This window comes from Stegastes partitus, unplaced genomic scaffold (assembly GCF_000690725.1).
Source record: "Stegastes partitus isolate 25-593 unplaced genomic scaffold, Stegastes_partitus-1.0.2 Scaffold576, whole genome shotgun sequence".
Taxonomy (NCBI): domain Eukaryota; kingdom Metazoa; phylum Chordata; class Actinopteri; family Pomacentridae; genus Stegastes; species Stegastes partitus.
The window spans coordinates 6,533-30,829 of record NW_007578307.1 but is presented as its reverse complement, the minus strand read 5'-3'; the positions used below and the strand labels follow the sequence as shown (position 1 = coordinate 30,829).

Here is a 24,297-nt window from a genome sequence, read left to right as displayed (position 1 = left end):
GTTTTGTATTTCTATTTACGTTTGGACCCCAGTACTTTATGAAAGGCCTTTTCCACGTTTCAACACCCATAGTTGTCTAAAAAAAACATCACAGAGAGCTCAAGACACCTTTTGTGCGCTAAAATCACAGCACACCTTTCTCCCACCCACTTTACCATCCCATTTAAAATCTATTCTGTCATGTTCATAGAAACAACACTTTAGTGACCGCTTAGATTCACCGGACTCACCAATAACGAATGAACTCATCTGTTTTTCCCACCACAAGACTTTAACAGGAGCTGAAGTTGCGTGAAGGAATTTTCCCCCAAAGTTTCATAAATATCTGCAGTGTCAGAAAGCAGCAGGATACGTGCGTCTCCAAAGCAAGAGAGAGTGTAATACTGGTTATTATGAACGCCAAAGACATGTCACACTGTGTACTTTTCTTCTCATCAGACAGATGAGCTGCCACACACACAAGAAACCAGTTTAGTTTGTTGCTTCCGGCAGAGTTTATTAAATACCTGCACTATCAGGATCCAGAGAGTTGTGCGCATTTACGCACGGGCCAGCAGCAGTAGCTTCATTCATTGGTTATAATTTCATCTTATCCCTGACATGGAGCGTGGATTGGTGAGGATCTAACAGCAGGTCACACTGTGAACTTTTCTTCACATCACACAGGTGAGCTGATGTATTGCGTAATCTCAGGTGAATGACAAATATGACATGCGTACCGTGGCTCTCTTCGCCACTGTTGGGGGGGGTAAAAGTGATCTGGATCCCGGCACTTTAACGGGTTGGTGTATCCGGCGAAGTTACGGCCTTAATAAGAGCTTTCTCCGATCATTTTAACTATAACAGGGCAGGCTGTCATGAATTCTCATGTAAATCAGGATCAGACCAGTTTGACACTGTAGCTTCATATATCCGGTGATTAAACCTCTTAAACTACATAAATAAACTGAAAACACTCATAAATAGTTAAATACAGAACAAAGAATTACAGGAATATGGGTTTTATTATTCACCCGTCACAACTGCAGACTGTCAAGGCTGAAATATCTGTACAGATGTTATTTTAACAGTCCTCATACCCCTTACCGGAAGTTTTGGAGTCGCTAAATCGATAAAGAGTTAAATTGTCCTCGTGTTGCTATGCAGTAGATTAGAACTATATATTATATGCCGTTTATGATGTGTAATCTGACTGTTTTCAGCCTCTTTGACTGATAAACTTCGCTTATTTCGAACGAACCTTACGCTCGCCGACTTAGAACTACAGTTCCCATCAAACCTGTCGCTCGCTGATGACGTACCAGCGGAGAATTTTCAGGAAGGTTGCAAAACAATTGCGTCAGAAAGTTGCGCACTTGTTTCTGGAAAGGTGAACGACGAACGTCCGTCTCGGTATGTAATGTTTACTGACTGGTTCACATCTTAACTGCAGTATTTAAGTGCTAAAACTTAGTATTAATGTTCAGAATCAATTTCTTTGATCAAACCATTGCACCAGAAGGACGAAGCATTTAGCTAGCTAGCTGCTAAGTCAACCAGTCTGGTCTTGACGCAGCTATAACGTGCTACTCAAAGTTAGCTAGCCCAGTTAAGTAACGTGAAATGTTACAGCAACGTTTGTTTTATTTTATTTTTCAACCAAATGGCCAGTTGAATTCCTACTCTACAACGACTTTGTTCAGCAACTGTGTTTGTGACTCGCATTAGCTAATGGACCTTCATTAGGAATAACAGATGAACGCTTAGCTGTGTGACGTATAAACATTATGTCACGAGCTGTCTGTTACTGTTCCTTACGTTCTGTTTTTTTCCCTTCAGATTGGTAAAGGATAAGAAAATACTGTCATCATGTTGGTGGCGAGGCTGGCATGTCTGAGGACTCTCCCTCTCGCCGGACTCCGTCCGGTGCTGACACAGAGCTCTCCAGCCCTGAGAGCTCCCACCCTGAAGGCCTGTCCACCCCTGTTCAGGCCCCAGCAGGTACCTTCAGCTTCACCTCCAGACTGGCATATGTGTCTCTCTGACATTTCTCAATGCTTTCTGATTGCTGCATAAATTTTTTTTTAATGACAAACCAGTATCACCCACATGAAACTGCAGTTATTTTACCACTTGTACCAAGGTACTGAGGTTGCTTATACTGTTCTAAATATATTTGATTGTAATTTTATTTGTTTTTGGTATCATGCGGCATCTTTCGGGCAAGAAGGGTGGATAAAGATGCGAATCAGTGGCTTCAATCGGATTAGAAACGAACTAAATACCTCCTTTCCAGGTCATTGTGTAAGCAGGGTATTGTTTGATGACTCAGATGGGCTGGATGAAAGAACCTAACCTGATGCTCAGTGTGGTTTATCTCAGTATTTTAATGACAGATTTTTGGCACCAGTTAACATGGTTAAAGGCTAAAAACTAGCTAGTAACTGATGAGTCACATAATTAGTTACTAGTAATGTGTCTGTTTATCGCATCTGACTTCCTGTGTTTACAAATTTCTCAGAAAATGGCTGCTGACTTGAAATGTAAAATGATTAAAACTCACTTTTCAGTGTGTAAATTTGACAGTGAACACTGGCTAAATATAAGGTCTGGTTTGTTTGGGTTTGTTTGTTTTGTTTGGTAACTCTGGGTGTGACATCTTGGCTCTTAATCAGCATTTTACTGTTCAGTGTAAAGATGTTTTCTTCTCTTACCAGGGTTTTTCCTCAAGGCCCAGATTTGGTTTCCGTCGTGCGAAGACGACCAAAGACCAGCTCAAAGAAGCAGCTTTTGAGCCAGCAACGGACACGGTCATCAAAAGTAAATGCTGTGCTTCAAATTACTAATTTATAGTTGTTACATATTCTGTATGTTTTATGCTGTCCATCCTGTTAGACAGACAGTAGATTTACAAAAATAAATGAGCTCACATGGTTTGCAGGATTTAGTGATGGTAAACTAAGTGATGTTTGTCATTAGAGTCACTGTTGACTTTAAGTGTTTTACAAGAAATTAGATTAATGATATGGTGCAATGGAAAACAAAAGATAATAAAAATGTGCCTAAAATGAGTTTTTTTTTTTCTGTCCCTAGTTGACAGCATGGGGAGGATGGTTCTGGCCGGAGGTGCAGCAATCGGCCTCGGAGCTCTGTGCTACTATGGACTCGGCATGTCCAATGAAGTCGGCGCCATCGAGAAATCAATGTAACAGCTTTTTGAACTTGCAGCTCTTTATTTTACTTCAAAGTCAGATCAGTAATAAGTGTCATACTCAGGTCCCTCTCTGTGCAGGTTTTGGCCTCAGTATGTGAAGGACAGGATCCACTCCACCTACATGTACTTTGCAGGCAGCATTGGACTGACGGCTCTGTCAGCTGTGGCTGTGAGCAGAACCCCAGCGCTGATGGGTCTGATGATGAGAGGATCCTGGCTGGTGAGATTTGCAGCTCATATGGGTCCAAGAGCGACAGTTTTTTATAAATTTTTTTTAAATGACTTTACTGCACTGCAACATTTACTTTTAATTAAAATCATCATTTTCAGGCAGATTCATTTATATGAATGTTTATTTTTGTTCTAACCCAGGCCATCGGAGCTACTTTTGCAGCTATGATTGGTGCCGGCATGCTGGTCCGATCGGTGTCATATGAGCACAGCCCAGTCCCCAAACACCTGGCCTGGATGCTCCATGCAGGTTTGTGTTGTTGAAACGCATTTTTCTCTTATGTGCCGCTCTCAGCGTTATTTCTGCAATGTAATTGCTTCGATTGAACACGAGAGGGCAGTCAAGTAAAGGCTCAGGGAGGACACCTGCTGTTGTCTTTTAATCCCGCAGTATCCCTACGGTACCGTTTAGATGTATGGCACTCTTTTTTTGTTTATGTTTATTTTGAATATTCATTTGTCTTTTTGCTTGATTTGTTGATCAGGTGTGATGGGTGCTGTCATCGCTCCCCTTACTCTCCTGGGGGGGCCTCTGATGATGCGGGCAGCCTGGTACACAGCGGGCATCGTGGGAGGTCTGTCCACTGTGGCCATGTGCGCCCCCAGTGAGAAGTTCCTCAACATGGGCGGGCCGTTGGCTGTCGGCTTCGGAGTGGTGTTCGCCTCTTCTATTGGTTAGTAGAATACCATTTCTGTCTTAGTCGCACAGCAGGTAGCAGTGAACACTACAAGCTAGTGGGTGCTACTCATTCTCTACAAATTTGTATCGCAGTCAGTCGACTCATTAAAATGAATAAAGGAGAAAGCTGCTTCTGAGCACTAGCTGATGTTTATAGCCAGCTCTGTTCATGGATTTATTATTGAGTGCATGCAAACGGTAGTCCTCCATCCACATTACAGAGTGTCTGTTGTTTGCATTGTATGACATTTGAAAGATAAAAGTGAGAACATCTTAGTCAAACGACATGATGTGTACATTATAGGTTATTTCATTGAATCCTTAATTAGAGACTAGCGATTAATGACATGCCAGGTGTTGGCTGATTTTACTGTGATCGTGTCCCTGCAGAGAAACGTGACGTCCTATTAATGGCTTAAAGGAACAAATCTCATGAGTAAATCACACTCCGAGTGTTTGTTTTCACACAAAAAGATGAATTGACTTATGCAAATGAGTTTCCGTGTCATCACATAATAACATAATGTCTGCATTGTGCAGGAATTCATTTGCATGTTCTGCAGCTATTTACAGACGTCAGGTTGTATGAAGCCTCGTGTTTATTATGATTACGCCTCATATTCAGATTAACTTGTACAGGATAGCCATCTACTTAAATATAATGAGACGTTTGACTTCCTCAACCCTAAATCTGTTTGTCAAACACTTTGAATTTCTTCCCAAACTTTAATTTGCTGTATGTGACCCATCTATGTCCCAGATACAGCCTGAATTAACACATTGGCTTTATTACTTAGATCGGCCCATTTAGTTGTTCTCTACATGTAGGTAGCAGACGATATTCTATCCATATCGCTGTCGAACACCGTCGGCGTTCATGAGCGGTGACACCAGAAAGAAGCTGCAGAAATCGCTTGTGCACTCGTGAGCAACGTGTCACTGCCAGCCAATCCTGTCCCGTGATTTGCGTCATGTGGTCATGTGTTTACGCATAATAGCCCAGGGTGCAATGCGATGGGTCGCATATGATGATCTCAATACTGTAGTTGAGTTTCTACTCATGTGGACGTCCTCTCGTCTGTTCTATTAAAAATAATCTTATATTTGGGTGAGCAGTCGTGACCAAGTAGCGGTTCTGTGGTTGCACAGTTTCTCAACACAACACAGATCATAATCCTGTGGTTCAAATCTTCATGTTTCTCTACATAAATGAAGCACTATGCCAAACAGCTGAAGGCCTCAGTTTGTTTTTAGAGAAGCCACAGGTCGGTTCATTTATACATCTTATAAATCAGCCAGTGGATGTGCTGCTGCTTTGAATCCACAACTTCACAGCTTAGTCGATGTTCTGTCTCCTTTAGGATCGATGTTCCTGCCGCCCACCTCGGCGTTCGGAGCGGGCCTGTACTCTGTGGCCATCTACGGAGGTCTGGTTCTGTTCAGCATGTTCCTCCTCTATGATACACAGAAGGTCATCAAGAGAGCAGAGACACACCCGCTGTACGGCGTCCAGAAATACGACCCCATCAACGCGTAAGTCAGCCCAGGAAGCATGGCAGTGCACTGTCATGGTCACGTACCAGTCTGTGGATCTCATCACATGTACTGCAGTATATAACGTATAGCTACGATCTTGCAGGTGTATGGGCATCTACATGGACACGCTGAACATCTTCATGAGGCTGGTGATGATTCTGAGCGGCGGCGGCGGCGGCAGAAGGAAGTAAACGCCTGCGTTCTGACTCCGGCTTCGGCTTCATGTTCCCCAGAGCTGAACAAAGCCGTTTTATTACTAGCAGCATACAACCAGGTGTTATCGTTTAGAGACAAAGCTTTTGTAACTGGTAGCTCAACATCAAGGCTTTGCAGATGTGCGAAGAGGAATGTTGCCAGTCCAAATCAGGAAAGCAAATTGTACGTTGGTGACACGCTGAGAAGAGGCTCTGACGTTGATTCTGATCTGAATAATCCTGCGGGGTCACAGATGAGTTAAACCTGTCTGTCGATATTATGTTTGCCTGCCTCACATGTCCTTTGTATTGTTCTTTGTGTTTTCTATTTATTTCTGGTGTTTCTGTTTTCACCAATGAAAGTTCCAAGAAAAAAAAGAAATGAGAAAATGACAGAAATCCCACCAATGTCAACTACGAGCTGCTCCACATTCACAGCACAATAAATGACTATGCTCTATGTTCTTCGCTCCAGATTTCACTCATGCTGCACTTCTGTTAGAAGTTTAAGACGGTCGTATGTTTCTGAGAAAAATGCAGTAATTTCAACAACGGGATCAACGAATAAACACGTCAGAAGTGATGAGTTTGTGAGGTTGGTGTGTAAAGTTTTTGTAACCTGCAGTCGTCCTCAGATGTGTTCATAGCCTCTCATTAGAGAAGGAAAACAAAACAGCTGAAATAAGATGAAACTGACTAAAGTAATAATAAATAAAATTGTAATGAACATCATGACGTTGCTTTTGAATTGTGGTTCAACAGAAATAAAAAACAAGCATGATGGGACTCGTGAACTAACATGTAGCTGAACAACCCTCTGATCCAATCACTGCCATCAGGTGTTTCCTGTAACTCAGTCAGACTTGTGCACCTGTTGACAGGTATTCTGGACCACTGCTCATCAGCAAAGGCCTCTCATTTCTCTGGGACGGTTTTGTTTGTTTTTTAAAATTATTCTTTTCAACCACAACTCAAAAGCAACGTCTCATTTCACTAAATTATAATTTAGCAAATTTTTATTCATTATTACTTTTTCCAGTTTCTAGTTATTTGAGTGACTGTTGTGAGTTTTGCCTTTTTAAACAGTGATCGCAGAATGAAGCATCGGGATTAACAGGACTCCTGGGAAAAGCACATGTGTAGGTAAAACACTTGCAGGTGAATCCTGTTTGCGTGCTTTAGTTTCAGAGTCCCGTCGTTGTGCGAGCTGAGTCACCGGGACACGAGTTGAAGGAAATGTTAATATTCTTAGTTACACCTGAACAAGCTGAACGTACCTCCTGTGGCCGGTAAGGCTTGTAAAAACACACTCACAAAAAAAGGAAATAGAACATTTTCTAAGATTTTTTTTCTTAAAAATTAGCTATCTTTCTGCGTGGCGTCTTCATGTTCTCCCCGTGCAGCGTGGGTTCTCTCCGGGTTCTCCGGCTTCCTCCCACAGTCCAGAAACATGCTGAGGTTAATTGGTGATTGTAAATTGTCCGTAGGTGTGAATGTGAGTGTGCTTGGTTGTCTGTCTCTAAGTGTAGCCCTGTGATAGACTGGTTACCTGTCCAGGTGAACCTGCCTTCACCCTGAGTCAGCTGGGATAGGCTCCAGCCCCCTTAGTGAGGATTAAGGTGTAGAAATAATGGATGGATACTGTTTTGGTTTTGTGGTCAGTGCAGTTAAAACCTTCTATCATTCATATCATGGCCTGTTTATTATCAAAGCTGTCTGATGAACACTGAGGAGTCCCAAAAGAGTTTTCTACAGTTAAACTAAAAATGTTGTTTAAATGTTTTTCTAATAACACACGGGCACACAGGCTATTCCTCCAACCATAATTACATCTGTTCAGTTAGTTAAAAATGTCTTCTTGTTAAAAAAAATAATCAACTTTCAGGTAACTGTTGAATGAATAAAACACCTGTGACCTGCGAAACACTCAAACAGCCACAGTGGTTCCTCACATTCATAGCTGTGAGTCTTAAACACTGCTGCTGCTGCTGCTGAACTCCTAAACTTGAGCATTTTGTCAGCAGTTGGGAGCAGGCTGAGGGACCGGCGGGGGTCCACCTTGTATTTCCCTATAAACAGTCAGTGTGTAGCAGCAGATGACAAAGGCTTAGCGTAGTAATCCTCTTGTCCACCATCTGGCCGCTCCTCTAAAATTAAACCTTCAAACCAGGGCACTTGCAACAGATGCTAACATCTGTAAATATGCAGGTGTTTCATTAGAGCACGGACACGTGGAGCGCGCAGCTGCCGGCCGCTGCTTTAAATCTCTTAGATCATGTTCACGCGTGGGGCACGTATGATCCATATATGCTGTGTGTCGAAAAGTGCTGCAGATGGGAGGGATAAAGAGGGCAATAATGGATGAGGTTGGCGAAAGCTTCAGCGTGCCGAGATCTGCCATTACGGGGGATAAAAGTTGCCCTCTGTCAGTCATTTTCAGATTGATGACCAATAGCTGGTGACGGTCCAGGGTTTTACTGCTTAAAATAGGCGGTTCTGTTGGAGCTCTACCACTGCAGCCCACAGTACCTTCAAATCTGTGTAAACAGAAAGTCAGAGATTTGTTTAGAAACACATTATTTGTATTAGAAAAGATGTCTTTTGCGTTTATTATTTTTGCTTTCTTTATGGTTATCAGCTATATTGGCAAACACATGACTATTATTTGTATGAGAGTGGATTAAAAATAAGATCAAACATGTAGTAAAAAGATAAGTAAAATCTAAACACTTATATTCAAGCAGTAGGGTGTAAAATAGGAATACATAATGCAGTATATTTATATATATAGTGTATGTTTAACAACAGGGAATATCTCACACGAACAAGTTTGGAGGTAAAAACAAATGATGAGACATGTTGACGAGTGCAAGGAAGTACTGTAGGCTTTACCTTTAACATGCTGCTCTATCATTTTCTTTCTAATCTCCTGAGACAACTCTCTCCTCGGCTTCCTCTGGTCCATGTTCAGTGTGGTCCACACCACGTCACCAAACAGCACAGTGACGACTTGTAACCCTATAAATAGGCCGACTGACTGATTACACGCCTGTAGACACCTGTGATGCTCATTAGAGGACACACCTTGATTGAACATGTCCCTATGGTCACATTATTTTCAGTCTTTTCTAGGGGGACCATCATTTTACTCCAGGCCTGTTTCATGAGTTTAAATTTTTTAAATAATTCTGTTGAACCTTCAAAAGCAATGTCTGATTTTCATTGGTTAATTTTCATAGAATTTTTATTTATTATTACTTTTGTCAGATTCAAGTTATTTCTGTGACCGTTGTTTGTTTTTCTTTCATTAACTGAGGGGTTCCAACTATTTTGTCCACGTGTGTAAATTATCACAGAAATCATTGAATTTGTGATGCGAGAAATTACCTTACAAGTTGTTTGTGTCTAATAAATGTCTGGATATCTATATAGAAATAATATATTCAGCCTGCTTGCGTCTGTATTTGACAAGTGATGGATGACACACACGTGTTATTGCACAATTTGAACTTTAAGTTATGCAGTTTAAATACTGTGGATGGATTTTATTTTCTTGTTGTTGGTGGCGTCAGGTGAAATGTTTGAGTGTCTGATTGCTGAGAAGTTTGAACAGTTAACGTCTGACACAGTGAACTATGCACATGGTTCAGTTTGACTAATTATCTACGCATTTAGTTTGAATACGTCTCTCAGTAACTTTAATAATCAGCTGAAGTTGCTTAAGCGAGTTTATCATTCTCCTGATTTAGAATCATACAAGTTACACCAAACTCGGTAGCTTCATGGAGTATGATCGCTGCGTGCTCTCCAGATGTATGTCAGCGTTGTAAAACTATAATTTAAGAGGCACTTTTCTTAATTTCTACATAGTTCTATATTTACTTAATGCAAAATAATAATAATAGTAATAAAAAAAGGTAGGCAGGAATTTGTGCTTTTTACGTCACATTTATGTGACAGCTAATGTTTGCAGATGCAGAAAAAAACTTCAGTGATCAGCATCATAAACAAAGCACTCAGTAGTAATTAGCTCCATTTCAAGCTCTAATATTGCTCATAAGCTTTAGTAGAATATATTTTACAACACTCTAAAATGGACCTAGTTTGTGCTTATATGATAGATTGGTACATTTTTCTGATATTGCTGCTCTTCTGATATCTTCTTGACAACAAGCAGCTTCTTGTTCCCGTAGTTCTTCCCTTCGTATATAATCGTCTGCTCTAAATGTGTCGAGGTCTATTTTTACATCTGCAATTACAGGAAGCACACACTCTACACCTCCCATTGAATAGGTGAACACGGTTAGCACACGTCACTGGCATTACAGTTGATCTCACATCACACGTGACTTTTTTTTTCCCTTTAACAAGGTGCTAAACTACCTCCGCCAAAGTGAGAATTATGTTAAAAAATAAAAAAAGTATGACGTTTCTGACTCTGGCCTGTCGTCAAGGTTGCGGGATGAGAACGTCACACTCTGCTCTGGTGTGAGTGTCACATTTTATTTCCTTTTTATCACACCAGCTGTTTATTTTTTATTTTTTTGGGGCTGCACCTGTCTCAGACTGAGTCCTGTGTATGTGTTTTTGGCTTTGACCCGCTTCAGCTGATTCATACCAGGAGGATGTCTTACAATTTCATCTGTAGCATCACGTAGGATGAAATAAAAATGCAAATTAGGGCTCCCAAGTGTTAAATCAGACGGCTGGTGATGTTAACTGTAGGAACGTGAGCCTTGAGGCGTAGTGATTGACAGGTCACTAGATGTCCTGTGGGGGGGAAAGTAAACTGCAAAGACCAAAGAAAGCCTCTTGGCCATAAGTGCATCAGAGATCTACAAGTTCAGCTCAGGCTTGCTGTCGGTCAGCGAGCTGCCAAGGAGGGCGTCCAAGGCGAGCTTAGGCCACTGGGTCTCCCTCCATGTGACTAATGACTTGGTTGGAGGCCTTTTGGAGCAGCAGCCAAATGTGCCAGGTGTCCCAACAAATGAACGCAGACAAACAAACGTGCGGCTTGACGATCACAAACGTCTTCCCAGCATTTAATACCGAGAGCATCGCCGAGCGCTTTTATTTTAAGTGTCGGATTTCACAGCAGTCGTGGATGCAGTGCCTCCTGTGTAAATTGTCACATGTGGTGCCGAGGTGTGATGATCGCACCATATTGTGTGAATCCCTGAAACTCTCCTCGTCCCTCCACGTGTAGCTCTTCAGGAGGAGTCGGAGCGAGGAGCAGCGTGGCGAGAAGATGTCTGCGGAGGGAAGGGATGCGTCACTGGATTAGTGCCTGAGAATCTGTCCCAGCCTCCTTCCTCCTGAGCTCGCTGAGACGCCTCCGAGGAAGGGCACGACACTCGACTGCTCGCTCGCTCTTCCCCCTTTTCCCGCCAAGCCTTCCACATGAGCCAGCCAAGCCTTAGCTCCGCACCAGGATGAAGAAAGAAAAGAAAACGCATGCTTTGCTCTTCCTCCTCCTGCTTCACTTCACCTTGGGTAAGCTTTGTTTTTCTTTTGTCGTCTTTGTGTGTGTGGTTAAGACTTGTCGCTCTGATCTGGTTAATCCTCTAACGCGCAGAGGGCATCTGAGTGTGTGTGGACTGCTCATGCTGCTTCTGCAACGTTACATTCAGTGTTTGTTATGTTTCAGTGTGTATTTTTAATGGTAGGACTTTAACTCAGTGGAAATGTATAACTCACCTCCTTTGCTTTTTCTTGCTGTCGACTCCTGCCCTTCACAGCAAGTGAGTGCAACAGTTCTCAATAAATAGACCAACACATACACAAGTCCACATGGTTTATGAGATGTTTTTAAGGTTTATTCCCAACATGGAGCAGATTTCTGAGAGGTTAGCTCATTATTTTGTGACTTCTCTTCTGCTCTAATAACTTCTTTGTGTGTTTTATCATTCAGGGCAATCAGACTATGCTCCGTATTTTTATGACAATGGTCCCAGCAGCACAAACGGGAACATGGCCTTGTTCAGCATTTCTGAGGACACACCCATCGGTAAGTCTCACATGTAAATGAATGTTGACTTTACCAGTGATCGCTTTGGGAGGATTTCAGAGTGAAATTACATTTATAGTCATATTTATGCGGCCATGTGTGTTGAAAAGATGACGCCTGGCGTTGAGGCTCCAGCTAATCACTGTAATACCTTTTGGATTGTGACGTACATCAAGACTTACGGGAAGAAAACAATATGGGTGGTGGCTCGTCTGACCCGGCTGCCAAACGGGCCGTTTACGCCGAATACAGAACCAGACGAGACAAAAGGCTCTCTCATGAATACAGAAATGTCACGGTTTCTCTGTGCGCCTCTTGTTTTCTCAAAGGAACGCAGATATACATCCTGAACGGCACCGATCCAGAGGGGGACCCGGTGCGGTACGGTCTGGCTTTTGAAAAGGGCTCCGTAGAATATTTTAGGGTGGATCCCAAGTCAGGGAACGTGACTCTGATCCAGGAGCTGGACAGAGAGGTGAGAGAGTCTGGTTATAAAAACAAACAGCAAAAAAACAAACCCAACGCTTTCTCTCACAGTGACAATCTTCTTTTTATAGAAACAAGATGAAATCTCAGTGCTCGTCAGCATCACGGACGGACGCAATAAAGTAAGTTATTACTGACTATGTGTTTATACTGATTAATCCACTGCATTAATCATCAGTCATGTTACAACACTGCAGTCTAATTGTGAAATAAAACAAAAATAGTAAGAGAAAGCCAAACCGATATGTGAAAACAGTTATTATATCGACTGAAGAGCTGCTGTGGCAACAACCCGTCACCGTGCTTCAAGTCTAATGCATTTAAATATATGCAGTATTTTTTTTTCTGACCATGTTGTTAACTTTCTGGAACAGGATGTACTTTTGAAATAAATTCATGTTTTTTTTAGTGTTACTTGCAGTTGAGAATCTGTTTTCTTGTCTCTTTGAGGTTGTCGAGACGGTGAGAGTGTTCATCACCGACGCCAATGACGAGCCGCCCGAATTTCAAAACCTGCCTTTCATCATTGATATTCCAGAGGTACAACACAGCAAAGAAACACACAGAACGTCATTTATAGAGGTCTTGCTGTGCCACAAATGAGCCAAATAAATGATAATAGTTGAGATGAAAGCATGCTTTATCGCTGTTGAATCCTGTGTCTTTCTACCAGGACACGGCTCCAGGAAGCAGCATCTACAGAGTCCAAGCCGTGGACAAAGACATGGGCTCAGGAGGCAGCGTTTCATACTATCTGCAGGTAACGCTGCAGCTTCATTGTTATGCAGACGATGCACAGCTGTGACCCTGACGACTTTAAAACCGCTTTCTTGGAGAAACTGAAAATCAGAAATTAAAAATAGGGGCTGCCCAAGGGTGCTGCTGGATTTCAGGAACACGCTGAAGGCTTGAATTTTGTTGTTTATTTCGGAGTTACTTTCTGACGATGTGGTGAAACGAGGATCCAATTTACATTCATAATGCACCAAAAACCCAATACTTCATGAAACATTCATACTTTTAGTTTGTCTGTAGCAGCTCGGCTTCTGCAGCAACACGTGCATAGAAAGCTGACCTTAATGTAAGCTAGGCTAAAATGGTTCAAGCTTTTTTAGCCTCTTTGCACAGCTTTAAGTTGAATTCAGAGCTTAGATGCATCTTCAGACATCTCAAGTCTGCCACGAACTTTATGCTCTCATGTCCCTAATTTCAAAGCTGAAACAAGCATTTCTTTTCACATTTCTTTTTAAATTACAGCCCCTATTTAATACAAGATTGCACCACATTTTCCACACAGTGACCCTGTTAGCCGGTCGAGTCTGGCCCGAACACCCAGGGGTGGGAGCAGAGGTCGGGCTGCCATGTGGAGGCAGCAACAGAGCATTCGAGTAATGGAGCAGTGTGTGGAGGGAAAGATTAATCTCATACCAGAGAGCAGTCTGGAAATGGTGTTACTTTAGTGGATTAAATTTCAATTACATTTGAGCAAGGCATTGAGGGCTTAATAGGGGCTTAGGTTTGGTCCGGGCCAACAGCTGACAGCACAGGAGCTGTTGATGCTCATGTGTCGACTGTGAGATAAGACTGTTCTAAAATGGGCCGGGTTGAGGGTTAATGCTGATACTGGAAACACGTTTGAAATTAGCTCGATTGCTGAATTCAGGTGAAACATAAAACACTGCTGTTGCTAGCGTTGGATGCTAACTGTGGCTTATTGTGTTATCAGAGCTCCCCGCTTCCCAAGTTCACCATCGACGGACACAGCGGCATCCTCAGAGTGAAGCCCGGAGAGACGCTGGACTACGAAACAACACCCACACATTTTGTGACCGTAGTTGCAAAGGTGAAACTCCGCCCTGTCGCCCCTTTGTCTTTGGGGTTGTCTCGTTATTCCCACGTTGCTCGAAACACACACGAATGCTTTGAGCAGCTTCAACACTGCATCATTGGAGTGAACACAGACACTAGACCAAAATTACACTCAAATCTAAGGAGAGGAATTCTATAAAATCTAAAAACGACAGGAGTTTATCAGTAACTCTAGCGGTCTTTCACAGACAGCGTTGCTTTTGACAAGTTTATTTTGGCGGTCTTCTAAATAAAATCTGGGAAAGTGTTGCTCCCAAAGTGAGTGTCGTCCTGTCGCTGTGAGTAGGTGGCTGATGGAGAGTTTGTTTTGCTCGGCCTCAGTCCTGTTCATGCATGATTCTTTAATGATGGTAAATAACACATCAGTTAATGAGAATCTATGATAAAATCCTCTCTCTCTCTAAAATTACAGCTTCCACTCCTCCTAATGTTATAGACGAATATTTAAACTTGGTACTGAGCCACGTCATTTTGTAATTGATTAAAATATGTGCAGCCCATATTTAATTAGTTTTATTTTGTGGTACTGTTTTCAACAAAACCAAACTCATTTAACCATTTCAAGAGAGACATGTGGCAACTCTTAGCCACTTAAAAACCTTAAATCTGAGCAGTGAGTCATTGTTCTTTACATTTAGATGTTTAAAAAAAGGGGAAAAATACTTTTCCATTAAAGCAGAAAATTATTAAGGAATTAAAAAAACAACTTGTTATGGCCGATATTAATTGTTAAGAGGGATAACTTCAGTCAGAGCTAATTCTACTCTATAAACTCTGTCTTCTGCCTCCCTGTTTGTTCTCTCAGGATGGAGGTGGGAAGTACAAGGGGAAGCATCAGGTCATGACCTCCACGGCTACCATAACCATCAACGTTATGGACGCCCAGGACATGCCTCCATCCTTTGTAGGAACCCCGTATTTCGGCTACGTCTACGAAGTCTCAGTTCCAGTAAGTTTTTGCCTGGTTTTCAGCAGTGGAGTTGATTATTGCTTTTCTTTAATGCACCATAAATCTACTTTTTATTTCTTCCAGGGATCTGAAATATTCACAGTGTACGCTAAAGATGGTGACCAAGGCAGTCCCAACCCCATACATTACTCCATTATGAACGGTAAGAACAAAGAAGGTGCATGACCTCATGTAGTCTGGTTAGGACTGTTTTCGAGATCACGGTGCCAACACATCCACGAACACTCTGTCATCGCTTTTCAGGGAGTGATGGTGTCTTTGACATAAATAGCACCAGTGGATGCATCACGCTGACAACCTACCCCTCACTGCTGAGGAATGAACTCTATGAAATTAAAGTCATGGTAATGTTCCTCTTTGAACTCGCTTCATTTCCTTTAGTCGCCAAGAAAAGGTGTTAATGAATGTAACTGTTAAAACCAGGCGTCCGAGGTGGGACCGAACAACGAGCTGCTGGACTACGATGTTACCACGGTGACGGTCCGGGTGGTGGATCTCAACAACCATCCTCCGACTTTTTATGGAGAGAACGGACCCCAGAGCAAGTTTGAGGTCACCATGTACGAGCATCCGCCCGCCGGGGAGATCCTCCGAGGCTTCAAGATCACCGTCAATGACTCTGATCAGGTACGTTTGTTTCCCTGATGTCGATCATCTCACCGATCCTTGGAGCCATCCCTCAGGGTTTGGAGCAGAGTGCAGAAGATTGGTGTTACTTGTTAGTGATGGTGTCAGAATCTAGTGTTTTTGGAGAAATGTGTGATTGTTTTTCACTTTGAGTTTGTTCCTCTGCTGACAGTTCGATTAATGCCTCGGGGTGTGGCGTTGCATAAATATCTGAAAGTACAAGCAGCTACGCAGCGCTGTTTAAATATGTCCAGCAGATCTGTTCAGTAACACAAGGTAGAGACGTTACTCATCGTGGCATCATGTTTATTCTCTCCGTCCTGCCTCGATGACGCATCACCTGCCAGAGTTTTAAGTCATTTTAAGTCTTCTCAACCTTCCACGTCAGGCAGCTTTACCCGTATTTACTTTGTGTGATCGGTGGATTCTGCTGCTGTTTTTTTTTAGGGTGCAAACGCTAAATTCAAACTGAGGCTGGTGGGGCCGAGCCGAGTGCTCCGGGTGGTTCCGCAGACGGTTCTGAATGAAGCGCAGGTGACCATCATTGTGGAAGACACAACTGGAATCGACTACGAGAAGGGGCCGACCCTCTCTTTTAAGGTCAGACTTCATATGAGCTGCTGGAAGTGATGATGCTGGTATACACCTTTTGGATGGATCTGATGAAGACATCCATCATCTATACTCAATCCTCACTCGGGTCACAGGGGGCTGGAGTCTATCCCAGCCGACACCCTGGACGGGTCGCAGGGCTACACTTAGAGACACACTCACATTCACAGACAATTTAGAATCACCAATTAACCTCAACATGTTTGTGGACTGTGGGAGGAAGCCGGAGAACCCGGAGAGAACATGCAAAATCTCCACAGAAAGATCCCGGGTGTCCTCACCGAGATGCAAACCGGCGACCTTCTCGCTGCAAGGCGACGGTGCTAACCACCGAGCCTCCTTGCAGCCCCTGGTTCAGACATGTTTATACTTTTTGGGTGATTTCTTCACTTTAAATCTTTCGATATCAGCCAGAGAACGTTCGGTTTGTTCAGTATTTTGTTGTATAACCAGTTAATTTCTAAGTCAGTGACATTCTCGTCACTCTCAGGTGCAAACACTGGATTTAGTGATAAATATCTGTCCATTTGTAATGTAATTGGTTGAATTTGTAACACACAAATTTGTATTTTTAAGCCTAATTCAAGGAAACTGAAGAACACAGAGCATTTTCCGCTATCATTAAATTATTTGTGACTGTTTTTCTTTCTTCTCACCCCATAAATTCCTACATCGACTCGACACCATAAACTTCAGAAATGCAAATTCTGACACCTCGCCGAACCGTGAGCGTGCCTGTTAATGAACAAACGGATCAATCGGCAGTAATTTGAACCACTTTGCGTGCGTCTGTTTGCAGCTGCTGGCGGTGGAGATCGACACCCCCGAGCGATTCAGCGCCACGGCCGACATCGTGATCAACCTGCTGGACACCAACGACAACATCCCCGCCTTCACGTCCGAGTACTACATCGCCAGGGTCCCTGAGAACTCTCCTGGAGGCTCCAGCGTTGTGTCCGTTACGGTGAGTCAATCACCATTAAACTGTGCCTTAACCCGACCAAAGTGATTATATAATCCATCAATCCCCCAATACGGGCATATTGCTCTGGTGCAGTTCATTAGATGAAAGCAGGTTGGTCCCAGTCAAAAAAAAAACAAGCTTACTGCTCTCTTGTTTTGGTTTTGCTGTTCCTGGTTATGACATTTAATATCTCCATGTGACATTCTGGCATATGCTCGGTGCTATTCCTCATGGAGGGGGATTATTAATAGAAGTATTGGCACATTGGTCGCCTCGTAGTCAACATGCTGCATGTACACAGTGTGAAGTAAAAAGCTTAATTTTGCTCCAAGGTTAATCACGCTGACCTATGCTTACATCCCAGTGCACATCGTAGGAGACTCCGCCCACTGCATCTGAGCTTAAGACCCTAGCTGGTTATCCATAATGAGCTCTAGTAAATAAAAAAAGACTCGCTGGACCACGTGCCGCCATCTTTGCTGAGTTGTTTTTAAACCGCTCGCAATGTAATCTTATGAAATTGAATTTGTCAGATAGGTGAATACAAAAATATTCCTTCATTAATTGTATATTTTCAGACTGTATGTGCTGTGATGGATTGGGGAAATAATCTCAGTCCTGTTTTTGTTTTTATTTCCATCCAGGCAAATGATCCAGATTCAGGGCCTTGGGGTGAAGTCAAGTACACGATTTATGGATCAGGATCAGATTTGTGAGTAAAAACCTTTCGCTCGTGCCAGTTTCGGTTCATTCTGATCAGATATTTAACCACCATAGTTCTGTTTAAGGTGTGACCCAAGTGCTCAGAGGGGCTGTTGGCTAAACTAAGTCAGCAGGACAGCAGCCTCGGTTCATCGACGTGTCTTTGATGGAGGCGATAAGCAGGAAACCAGTTTGATTGGCCCCTGCGCTGCACAAACAGCTCCATCTAAAATGGCTGCAAGATGCTGGCTAATCTCCTAATTGGATTGGAGGGTTAAAAATAGACAGCCTGGCCCGTCTCACATAGGCAGAGCCAATTAACATGCAATGTGACAGCTGGAGCCACAGAAACGGCAGCTTTGAAAAGCAAGGCAGCATGCAGCGAAGGAAAAGTGAGAATTTATGCTCGTCTGCAGGCGGCGACCTGAGTTAATTGTGCGAAAGTTATCAGTTTCGAGGCAACTTGTGAATTTTCGCGGTGGAAAACAAGACAAAAAAGATGGCTAAATAAGCTGGCAGAGCCGCCGCCGCTCGACTCAAAAAAAAAATACTGCAGACTCCTTCAAATATGTGAAAAGCTCTTGTTTCCGTGTATTCGTGCGGCTCTAACGTCTGTGTAGTGACTCTGAAGGTGTTTTCAGATTTGAAAAGTAGCACAATCAGTGAGAAGTGGAGCAGTCGGTCACACTGCAGGGGGCGAATCAGCGTGGTGCTGCCGCCACGTCGTCTGATTTTAATGCAAGAACATCAGAAAATCTACACAGAAGGTCTCTGAAGTGAGAAAATAATGAAACGTTAAGTGGATCCAGATTTGCAGATTTGAAGAACAGTTGTGTGATCTGAACCAAATTAGTTTAAAATTGCAAAATATTCCAAAGAGAGTTGTCTGAGCGTTGCCTTTTCTGGATGGTTTGGAGGAAAAAATGGCAAAAACAACAACAACAAAAATCTAATTAAAGACTGTTTTCAGGCTCATGTTGTTTATTTTCTCCTTAAATCTGGTGGCAATTGGGTAAAAAAAATCTGTCCAGGTAGATGCTTACTCAGTCCCAGGTAAATAAAATGAAATATTTTAGTATTTACTCTCGGCTTCCAGCTGCTGCCCACATCAAATTCACACGAGAACCGCTCCCTCCGACCTGAACTCTGTCATCCAGGTCTACACTCCCTCTGCTCGACCAACTAAAACCTCCATATCCAACCACCACAACAGGGCCGAGGTCCATAGCTGGACTCTCCTCCTCTGTGGTTCCCTGATGGTGGAACGAGTTCCCAAACTCTGTCCAACCTGCTGACTCCCTCTCAGCCTTTAAGAAAAGACTAAAGAGCAGCTCTTCACTGAACACCTCTGCACTTGATAGACTGGAAACAAACAGACAAACAAATAGACAAACGAAAAAACACATCCTGTCACCTCCCTACAGCCTGCTGTTGGCATCAACACCCTGTCACACTTGAACTTGTCCTATGGCTCTTATCTAGATTGTTTTCTTCTGACTAGAACCTTGCTGGTGCTGTATCTGCTCTCAGATGTACGTCGCTTTGGATAAAAGCATCTGAAATGAAACTGCAGAAATATTTTACTCCTCAGAGCTCACAAGTTTTGAATCACTTTAGAAATCACCACAAAGCAGCGCCGCTTAAACCGCGTTTCTGCCACAACTTCTTTGTTTCACGCGTATTGTTCAGTCAGCTGGCTGAACATCTGAGGCACGAGAATATTTTTACAACATCTTCCCTCCGACAGAGGCTGAGGACCTGCTTTTTATAGCCGACTATTAGCGTGACTCATGAAGTGATGTAAATATCACTTGTGGTGCGAATCAGGATGCCGCTGTTAGAGGCAGAACGGACGTCTGCCAGCGTGACTCATGCGCTGCTGTGATGTAAACCGCAGGTTCGCCATCCACCCGATGTCAGGCCTCATCTCCACCCAGCCCTGGACCAGCCTGGACGCCGAGGTCCGGTCCAAGTACAACTTCTACGTCAAGGCCGAGGACTCGGAGGGGAAGTACGGTCTGTCCGAGGTCTTCGTCACCGTCCTCGACATGAACGACCACTCGCCGGAGTTCGACGACAAACTCCTGGAGAAGACCATGATTATTGGCACGGCGGTCAGAGTGGAGGTACGTCACACTGCAGCAGTTCTCCACTGGCCTGAAAACTTATTTTTAAATCATTTATTACTCATATTTAGAAACCGAAATGATTAGTTGAGCGACAGAAAAGTTATTTTAATTAAAAACAGTGGAACATTTCTCACTATTCTCTGATCCTGGCCTCTTAAGTTTCAGATTTTCTTTGTTGTTTTCTTTCATTCCAAGTGTTTCAGAGATTTTGTAGTCAGCTCTATGGAACTGCAAAAATATTTAGACACTTGAATTTGAGGATCTGGTTGAAGCTTTGGCTAACTTCTACACTTGTCTCGGCTTTCTTTGGGCTTGTTTGTGTAAATTAGAAAGCGAGTTAACTCACTGGTGAAGTATAAACCATCATACTTCACAATCACCGCCTGTGGTCTTCAACATATTAGTTGGGTTTTTATGAATATTAATTCTCAGATCATTGAATCATTAAAATGTGCGACTGTTCAAACTTTGCTGCTCGTCACAGGCGGTGGACGATGACGCGGAGTCTCCCAACAACGTCATCGAGTACTCCATCATGACGGCCGACCCCGACAACGCCTTTGACATCAACGCCAACACCGGGGAGATCCAGCTGAAGCCCTACATCAAGTCCATGGAGATCGTGCAGAACATCACCAAGCAGAAGGACTGCAAGTGGTCCCTGGTGGTCCAGGCCAGGGACCGAGGCTTCCCGTCCTTCAGCACAACCGCCGTGGTCAACATCGACATCACGGAGGCGGTAAGTGGCGCTCCGCCCGCCCGCCTGCTCGCACTGCTTCCTAACCTGAGCTGTAGATGTAAGCAGTTTATCATCAGACGATAGGGACTGATGGCATGCAGCTGCTACACCAGCATCCTGGTCTCAGGCAGTCACATTTCACTGAGCTCATCTTCTTTAAAGGATAAGGCCGGAGGTTCTTTATGCAGAGGACCAGAACCAACAATGACTTTATCCTGCTAACGAGTGATGTCTGTGTTGTTGCTCCTGAGCTATTAGAGCTGCATTAGCTGCATTTTTACTTGTTGTGGCTGATAACCACGACAGTGTCAGCAAACACTTCCTGTATGTACACATGGAGCAGCATTAGCATTCAGGTGGAGGCGTTTCTGTCCAGCATCAACTCCACTAATGCAGCCAGCATCCCATAATAAATAATGGTGGATTCCTCACTCTCTAAAAGTTTGCCGCCATGATCCAGATTATTAACCTCTTTAGACCCGAGTTCTTGTTTGATATGCATTTTTTTATTTCTAGAAAAAATAATTTAAAAAATAAATATAAAGAAAATAAAAAACATATATATAAAAATATATTTAAAAAAATTAAAAATTGTAAAATAAAAAAATATAAGAAAAAAATAAAAATGAAAATAAAAAAATATATAGAAATTTAAAAAATTAAAATAATGTTTTTTTTCAATTAAAAATGAAAATAAAAAATATTTTAAAAAATTAAAATAAAATAAAAAATATATTAGAAATTAAAAATGAAAATAAAAATTAATAATAAAAATAATAAAACATTTAAAACATTTTAAAAATTAACTACTGTGGTAATATAACCCAAAGTGTGATGTCCACGCCGGGTCTTAAGAGGTTAAAGAGGTTTAAATTGATGTCATGTATATTTGTAGATGTTGTTAATTAGCAGATTTTAATCCAAGGAAGTTGTCAAAAATATTTTTACAGTCTTAATAAGTGAGGTTTGACTTTTTATGACTGATCTATACAGTAAAATATTTATTAATCACTAAAATGAAACACAAATTTAACACTGATTGTTTCATTGCAGTAAAAATTATCTGTTTTTCCTCTCAGCACAAATCAAAAGCATTTAACTGACTTATTTCTGATCATTTTTGAACCACAGTGGAGCAATAAAACAGCTGCTAATGGATTATAAGACAGCTGCTAATGAATTATAAGACTCACATGTGGTTGTTGATGGTTTTGGTTTCTGGTAAGATTTTAAATCAGGACATAAATGAGCAGCAGCATTATCCTTTAAAGTTTCCAGTCGTCTACATGAATCCATATTTTTCCATGTTTCATTCATTCATTCATTCATTCATTGCTTCATTTCACTCTCCATGATGACTCAGTGGTTTTCTTTTGGTTCTGTTTCTGTGTTGTGTATCGTGCTTTTCAGATCAAAGGCCGAATTATTTCGTACTTCATGGGCCTCAGCAAGCGTCCGCTGACTGTTTTCGGAATTTTTTTCAGCTTTGTGTCGTCCCTGGTTTTGCTCACGATCTGCATTTCCACCATCCTGTACTGTAACGCCGTGAAAAAGTCCCGAATCAACCCCGAGAGTAACTATATCAAAGTGGTCCGCAGAGTCAAGTGAGACACGAGCGACGCCTTCAGTGTTCTCCGTTTAAAACATGTTTACTGTCTGTAAAAGAGTACCGCAGCGCATTCATAGGACGTCCATGAAGATGCATTTTAAAAAGTTTTATTTTTTAATTGGAATAAATATATTAAATGCAATATTTTTCTAATAGCATAGTTTTCATATACCTACTTTTTACTGACACAAACTGTAAAACCTTTTTTTATCTACACCATGACTCTGGTTGACTGACTGAGATGGAGCCTTTTCCTTTTGGATTTAAACTTGCATTTGCTCACTTAATCTCCATTTTCATGCACCCCACTGTTTGGGTCTCACCCCTCTGGTTAATGCTCATGCACTGCACTGTCAGACGCATTCCCAACAACTAGCGTTAGCTCTTAGCTTTGCATGTAGTGGGACTGAGTGTGGGAGCGTTGCTAGGCATGTTGTCTGGGCCTCCTCTGTCAGTGCTTTGCGCATCCATCTCTCACGCTTTGCATGCTTTGGCCGAACGCTGCGCTCAGGGCTTGGATTCAAACTATTCTATTTGTGCTCTTTTACAGACTCCCCTCAAGGGGCCTATGGCGGCCTTTTTAATGAAAAGTAGGGACAATCCTTTGAAAGCTCTAGGCATGGTCACGGTTGTCATTAGTGTGTTGGTAGGAGTGACGGTCTTGATCTCCACCGCTATGTACATGCGCAACTCAAAGTCCAACAGGATCATGCCGGCGCGTCGCATCATTAAGCGGCGGCCCAGGGACCAGCAGCCGTCCTGGACCCTGAAGGTGCCCGGCGTCAAATTCAGCAACCCCGCGGATAAGTTCCTCATCAGCGACCCGGAGAGCGGCGCCCAGCGGGACCCCAGCAGCCCCCGGCCGAAGCCGCCGCCTCCCTGTCTGCCACCTCCGCCCCCGTCCACCTCCAGGCCCAGCGAGAGGCCCCGGGCGGTGCCCACGATATCCGGCGCTCTGGCCTCCAAAGGCTCCAAAAAGGCCAAACCGAGCCGCCGCAAGGAGGGAAACATCAGCTCTGCTCTGGTGTCCGAGCTGAAAATGAAGCTGGAGCAGAAAATCATCGAGAGCAACCAGGGAGGTTATTATTAACTCACTTTGATTAAGGCTCGACTGCTCTTAGCTTCACCTGAGCTCCGTGTGAGGATCCGGTGGGCGTGGGGGGCCCACCTTTAGATTATTCATGAGTGAACGGAAGGTTTACAGATTTTCACGTCTTAAGACAAGATGTTAGACGAGTGGGCTGCATCCTCGGCTGACCTGGTTTCGGTAGAGAGCTGGAGTGTGTGGATAATTCCCCACACTGCCATCTTGAGGAGGATTATGTCATCTTAACAGCCAGAGGTACCACTATAAATTGTCCAGGAGGAGGATTACTGAGACTTACTGTTTATACATAAGTTGCATAACTTCCTGAAAAGCGTGTGATGTTTTCAGCACCAGAAATAGGATTTTTACTCAGTGAATCCTAAAATAAAATAAAAAATAAATAAATAAAAATCTGTATGGTCACTGAAGCATGCAGCTAAATGACAGTCGTGTTGAGAAAAAACAATCAAACATGGCTGTTCATGATGAAGTGCTAAAGGACCTGTGTGTTGATATTTCTACTGTGTTACATCAGGTTGCTCTTTTGTAATGATTACAACGTGCCACTGTAGGTTTTCACAGTAACATGAGCTTCTTTATTTCAGTGGGTAACTCTAGAAAAATGCTTTTATATATAAATGTACATGGGTCCATTTTAAGTGT

General features: G+C 42.8%; 2 protein-coding genes across 2 annotated transcripts; both read left to right on the top strand.

The window, feature by feature from the left end:
* The first annotated feature begins 1,315 nt into the window (after positions 1 to 1,315).
* ghitm (growth hormone inducible transmembrane protein) lies at positions 1,316 to 6,416 on the top strand. The gene is made up of 9 exons (XM_008288816.1): positions 1,316 to 1,392; positions 1,819 to 1,980; positions 2,697 to 2,799; positions 3,073 to 3,184; positions 3,272 to 3,413; positions 3,566 to 3,674; positions 3,910 to 4,098; positions 5,465 to 5,636; positions 5,743 to 6,416. Exons 2-9 carry the CDS (start codon positions 1,849 to 1,851, stop codon positions 5,828 to 5,830), a joined length of 1,047 nt encoding a protein of 348 aa, XP_008287038.1. The 5' UTR covers positions 1,316 to 1,392; positions 1,819 to 1,848; the 3' UTR covers positions 5,831 to 6,416.
* A 4,849-nt stretch (positions 6,417 to 11,265) lies between these two features.
* Positions 11,266 to 24,297, top strand: LOC103362455 (cadherin-related family member 1-like). The gene is made up of 17 exons (XM_008288815.1): positions 11,266 to 11,326; positions 11,745 to 11,840; positions 12,170 to 12,315; positions 12,398 to 12,448; positions 12,777 to 12,866; positions 13,000 to 13,086; positions 14,053 to 14,169; positions 15,001 to 15,144; positions 15,229 to 15,307; positions 15,409 to 15,509; positions 15,589 to 15,792; positions 16,240 to 16,392; positions 17,204 to 17,368; positions 18,013 to 18,080; positions 19,968 to 20,196; positions 20,684 to 20,938; positions 23,098 to 24,297. The coding sequence occupies exons 1-17, from the start codon at positions 11,266 to 11,268 to the stop codon at positions 23,635 to 23,637; spliced, it is 2,586 nt and encodes an 861-aa protein (XP_008287037.1). The 3' UTR covers positions 23,638 to 24,297.

What these genes read in the sequence shown, in the direction of transcription:
- ghitm (XM_008288816.1), top strand. Translation starts at nt 1,849, where the DNA reads ATGTTGGTGGCGAGGCTGGCATGTCTGAGGACTCTCCCTCTCGCCGGA. An exon ending in GGCCTGGATGCTCCATGCAG is followed by an intron (nt 3,675 to 3,909) that starts GTTTGTGTTGTT and finishes TTTGTTGATCAG; the next exon opens with GTGTGATGGGTGCTGTCATC. An exon ending in AAATACGACCCCATCAACGC is followed by an intron (nt 5,637 to 5,742) that starts GTAAGTCAGCCC and finishes ACGATCTTGCAG; the next exon opens with GTGTATGGGCATCTACATGG.
- LOC103362455 (XM_008288815.1), top strand. Translation starts at nt 11,266, where the DNA reads ATGAAGAAAGAAAAGAAAACGCATGCTTTGCTCTTCCTCCTCCTGCTT. An exon ending in ACATTACTCCATTATGAACG is followed by an intron (nt 15,308 to 15,408) that starts GTAAGAACAAAG and finishes ATCGCTTTTCAG; the next exon opens with GGAGTGATGGTGTCTTTGAC. An exon ending in CCGTCAATGACTCTGATCAG is followed by an intron (nt 15,793 to 16,239) that starts GTACGTTTGTTT and finishes GTTTTTTTTTAG; the next exon opens with GGTGCAAACGCTAAATTCAA.